The sequence below is a fragment of the Sinocyclocheilus anshuiensis genome, unplaced genomic scaffold, assembly GCF_001515605.1.
Source record: "Sinocyclocheilus anshuiensis isolate Anshui unplaced genomic scaffold, SAMN03320099.WGS_v1.1 scaffold346, whole genome shotgun sequence".
NCBI classification, from domain to species: domain Eukaryota; kingdom Metazoa; phylum Chordata; class Actinopteri; order Cypriniformes; family Cyprinidae; genus Sinocyclocheilus; species Sinocyclocheilus anshuiensis.
Window position 1 is genome coordinate 721,800 of NW_015546048.1, and position 5,553 is coordinate 727,352.

The following is a 5,553-nucleotide window of genomic DNA, read 5'->3' on the forward strand; positions in this document are numbered from 1 at the left end:
AAACCCCCCCGCCATAAAGTCTTGATAATATGTTTTTTCAAAGTTAAACTTGCATTAATTTTACATGGCTTTTAAACTGGAGTGCAACGGAGATAGATGTCCCTCTAGAAAATGCGCAAAATATGTGTTCTGTGTGAACGGCTTGGTTTCAGTTTTGATGTAAACAAGATCTTCTCCGCATTGATGTTCTCTTTTTCTGCAATATTTTTAATGAACAACGCAGCAGCGCCGCATCTAGTGGCTTCAACTGGATAGGCTAACAAAAACATTATAATGCAACGACACTTACATCGTCATCGCATCTCGTGCGCCACTGATAAGGCTGCCTCCTTAATGCACAACTAAAATTCGAATGCAACGTTTTTGCATTTGAATGTCGATTTTGATTTTAAATTCGACGATTATTCGAAATTCGAATGCTAACACTCTGGACTGCACTGGAGGTAGAAGAGTGTCATATACAAGGGCAGCTCTGTACTATAGGAGAATGCACCATTTCTATGGGTTTTTGTTGAGTCCATAAGTAAACTATTACGTTCATTTTTGGTACATATATATTGACTTTTTATTTGTATTTTTTTAATTTATTTTTTTATCTGTTTTTGTTTTTAATTTTTCTCTTCCCTACATATTACTTTGTTTTGTATTATATACAAGGGAATTCTGGTGAACATGTTCTTTATTTACTTTTCTGTTTTCTGTTAAAAATGTTTTTGCGTTGACACATCCAGTCTAGGATTAAATTTCCCACTGTCGGAAATGATCACAGTCAGATCCCGATCCTGGAGCAAGTTTACACACAGCCACAAATTACATGTATATATATTTTTCCTTCCATCATGTCAATATAGTTCTTTGGTCTGAGTAAATATTTTCATCGCGTAGCACGTGCCAAACAAAAAACCTTCCAAACGTTTTCTTGAAATGGACGTCTGTGCACGCCCTGTGACATCTCTGAATCAGCAAGGCTAACAATTGTTTGATCGTTCCTTTCTAATTGAGGAAGTCAGGGTTGAGTAGGTTTGAACTGCTGTGTTTTGTTCAGTATGCGTATTGAAGCTTTGTGCCCTGCTGTGAAACGCCATTTTTCAGGGGCACGGAAGGAGGTGTTGACTGTTAGAAATCATTACTTCTGTTCAAGAGAAAATCACTTATACACACAGCTTCTTTCATTGAGAGCTGCTAGGAAACAGAAGAAAAAAAAAACTGTTTGAGACATTTTTATTATAACCTTGGAACTTTTTTACAAATAGGGTTTCAAATATTTCTCCTTCCAAGGCTGCAATTTCATCGACTGTTCTCATTTTCTGAATGCTGTTTGATGAGTGGCTATAGCAGCCGTGCTGTAGATAATGTTTATACGCAGATCTGTATAAACTGATTCCTTTAACAAAGAGGTCAAGGCTTGATAGGCTGGTTTTATTGAAAGCAGATAAAGATGGTATTTGACTAAGAGCCTGTCAAGGTGCAATTTTTAAAGATGGCTCTGTGCTTTTGAGACCAGCATTCTGATCTGCTCACTTGAGACAGAGGCAGATTCGTTCCTAATAGTTTTTTCAGTCTTGTTTCTCATGCAGTGTCGCTCTTATGTGCTCTTCAACCAGTTTACAAACGTCCGTCTCCTAAAACACTCCTGTTATTGTCAGAAATTGTGTTCTGCCTTTGAGCAGATCGGATGCCCAGAACAATTTAAATGCTAATTTTGGGACTATTTACTGACAATTACCAAATAATTGAGTTGTTTCAGTCTTTTTTTTTCTTTCCTTTCTCAGAGCTGGGTAATGCCGATTGGCTACTTATTGTGTTTTCTTTGGGGGGGGGGTATGAGGGGGAATTTCTGTTATGATAACAAGAGCGTTGACCTTTTGTATCTTGTATCTTTTGTATCAATACCTTAATATGCATTTTTGTAAAATGCATTCTTTATGGTTCATTCAGTGCAGAATTACATTATCAATTATATTGTTGTGTAAGGCTAATAAGCAAAGCCAAGGTCTGTTCTTCTGTGCTTGTGTTTGTGCTAATAATAGGACATGTCAATCATTTTGCAAAGAGCATTGTGAGACAATGGTCTGCAGTAGCCATTTTACAGATTTTTGCAATGTGTGACAACATTTTTTCCCTCTCCAATCAATGGATCCATACATTTAATTTACTGAAATTAAAGTAAAATGATTCAAATAAAATGATAAGCTGTTTTCACAAGCTTTTCTATTAGATGAAAAAGGTATGATGTTTATCCACTTTTTATTTATGTTTCACTATAACAATAGTTGGTCATAAACCGAAACATGTACTTTTTTATATTTTTCTATTAGTTTTATATAAAAAAATATATACTGTCTTATTGAAACAATGCAGTACATTATGGAAGTATTTTCGAATGTTGCACAAATAAGTTGTTGAATAATCAAACCAAGCAAAAAGTGAGCCTTTAATGCGCTCACCAAAATGGATGTAACAGACGTGCACAGGGGATTTTTTTTCTTTTTCAAAGCTCACCCTCACTATGTTTGTGTGTGCAGGTATCGAGTGTCCCAGAGGGTCTCGAAACATGCCAAGTGGGATGCAGGTGGCAGAGCCATACAGTGAGGAAGCCACGATTTTCACCAAAGAGCTAGTTCTTCAGAGAGAGGTAAGGCCCCTTCAGATCTGCTCCTGTCATTTACAGCCTGTTTCTGTCGCTTTAGTCTTCACAAGCTGTTTCTAGACGTTCCATTTCTGTAGTTGACATGACAGTGCCTGCGATGTTTGGTCTCACCGGTCATTTTGTGACAACTATCTGCCCATTTTTCTTCTTGATCTGTCTCTTTACTGCTGTCTTCACTTGAGATCCTCAAACACCCATTAGAAACCAGCTTGCCTATTTCGGTCTTATATTCAGAGAATGGCTATCTGGATGTTTCCGTTACTCTATGAATAATGGTCACAGAAATTACATGTCCAAATTGAGGACCCGCAGATGTGATGGTTCAGACATTTTATGAGGAAATCACACGATTGCACACTATTCTTACCTTGTCCTCAGGATGCTTGATGCTGTGCGGTTGCCGTTGCCGTTTCCATTAATGCTGTGTGAATGAGGCTGGCAGTGCAGGCGGGCCTAATGAGAGGAGCTTTTTTAAGAGCCTAACTTTAACCTGCACTTTACAGAGAGACTGGACACAGGAACCTACTGAGAATTACAAAAGCACCAGGAAGCAGGGAAAATAAAAAAAGATGGAGTCCTAATGATCTCCATCGCCCACAGTGAAACAAAGCCTTGGCTGTTATGGGAAACAGACATTCTTGAGGAAAAGAGTGGGCCGTGATCCACTCAAAGTGTGAAGCGTCATTTGTGTGTCAGAGTACCAGTCCATCTTCGTGGACAGTAGACACATACATTTGTGTGCTTGCAGGTTTCCCATGCTCGTGATAAAAACATTTAAGCTTTGTTTTCTACATTGAATTTAATTTAATGCTCAGCTCAGAAATGTTCATTTAAAACGTTATAAATATTTCTAGGTTAAATGGCTAATATATTTAAAATTGTCATAAGACAGAAATATTTATATTCAAGGTTATGTTAAAGTATTGAAGTGGTTTTTTTTGCCATCACAAAAAACAATTTCTAGAGTGAATCCTAATAGTTTAGAATATAATATTATATTCAAAATATAATGTGTATAGAAAAATGTTCTTTTCATCACCTTTCAATGTTTTTGATAAAAGGTTTTTAAATTTCACAAACATTTTCTGCAGTGAATATACATGTTTGTAAATTCTAATTTGTGGTGAATATATTTTCTGTTTTTCAAAAATATTTTAAGTTTTATATAATATAATTATTATCTATTAAAATATGTAATATAAAAAAAGATAATAATAAATAATTAATAATAAATAAAGATTTACAAAAATATCAAGTATTATCTGCTAATGTAAAATCTATGAAATGTATTGGCCAAATAGTGCAGGAAACATGTCAAGTATGATGCATTCAACAACATAAAACATAAAAATGTTCTCATCAAAATGTGAGTGCCAAATTTGATTATTCTTTGAAACAAACAAACAAACAAAAAAGACAAACAAACAATAAAAGGATACTTCAACGAAATATTTGGATGCCAAGTGATAAAAGAATCAACCTTGTATCCAAATAACAAAACAGACTAATCTGCACAATATTTCAGGCTTTGTGTGAAGGAGTGCAAAGAACATCAGTGCTTTTGTTTTTCCTTCATTTTTTGTTTTTTTGTCCCGCTCTCCGTACATGCATCTGTGTGTGTCATGGAAGGCTGCTGTGTTTATATTGCCCACTTTAAGCTGCATCCTGAAAGTTGTTCCTCTCTCAATCTGGCTCTAATCTCTCATGATCTGAAGCACATAATTAAACTGGCATGCGAGGCTGCATGTTCTTCCACACACACCTCTCCTGCTTTTGAGGTTTCCACCAAGTGGAATTAAGACTGTAGGCTTTAGATTTCCTAAAGCACACATAGCAAGCTGCTACAGAAAGAACGAAAGCATCTGCGAGTGTTTGTGCTTTGATATAGTTCATTTAATATAGAAATGAATCAAAATTTGTCCGTTTTAATCTTTTGAAGTTGGCAAATGTGGACAAGAGGAGTATCCTGCTACCTGACCTAAGATCCCAACATGACCTGACAGACTTTGTAAGGCTGATAATGGTGTGACAATATGAATATCATACAACAGTGTCAGTGTGCTAGAGGTTATGTTGTTCTGTTTATGCCACAGAATATATATGTCCATATTATATCTCATTAATTGAAGTGTTTTAATTATTTAGTTTGGTATGTAATGTGAAGCTGTTTTAAAACAAATACCACACTTATTGAATTGTAATGCATAATCTTACCCTTTGGTTTGTATCCATCCAGTTCCTTTATAAAAAGCGGAATGAAATTATATTTAATTCGGGCATAAGCATGAAATAGGCATTATCACATGATTATTCAAATATAATTTCCAGCAAAACAAACTGTATCTGGATTTATACTCATACCGTAATATAAAACTATTCACACTGAGGCAAAAGATTGGTTTTCCACCCATGTGATTTGTGCTGCGCTCAGATTTGTAACGATAACATTGATCTTACTAAAAATTTATAATATTGTTGTTAATAAAAAAAAAATTTGTTTTGCACACACACTTTCATTTATAAGTCAGCTGTTTGAAAATATCCACCACTGTCTGCTTTTAAAGAGAAGGCTGTTTCAGGTTTGGTTCTTAAATTTTTACAGTGCTGGTCAGGTTGGGTCACAGGGTCTCATTTGGCTTTCAGGTTCATACAATTATATGCCTTCCAGATCTATAGTCTGTTAATCTAAGTGTCCTCTACAGAAGTGAATGTGTTTTATTGTAATAGTAACTGTTTTTACCACAAATGGGGAGATTGGGCGCTGTGAAAACTCCTTGGCCAATTAGAGGCTTAGGATGGTGCCGCATATGCAAAGTGTGTGTGAGTGTACTTGTGTGTGTGTGTGTGTGTGTGTGTGTGTGTGTGTGTGTGTGTGTACGTGTGTGTGTGTGTGTGTGTGAGAG

General features: G+C 35.9%; 1 protein-coding gene across 1 annotated transcript in view; it reads left to right on the plus strand.

Annotated features, from left to right (window-relative positions):
* The window catches only part of snd1 (staphylococcal nuclease and tudor domain containing 1), a 187,280-nt gene that overhangs the window by 62,114 nt on the left and 119,613 nt on the right, over positions 1-5,553 (plus strand). The window contains 1 exon segment of the mRNA XM_016500237.1: positions 2,526-2,635. Coding sequence (XP_016355723.1) covers positions 2,526-2,635 — 110 coding nt within the window.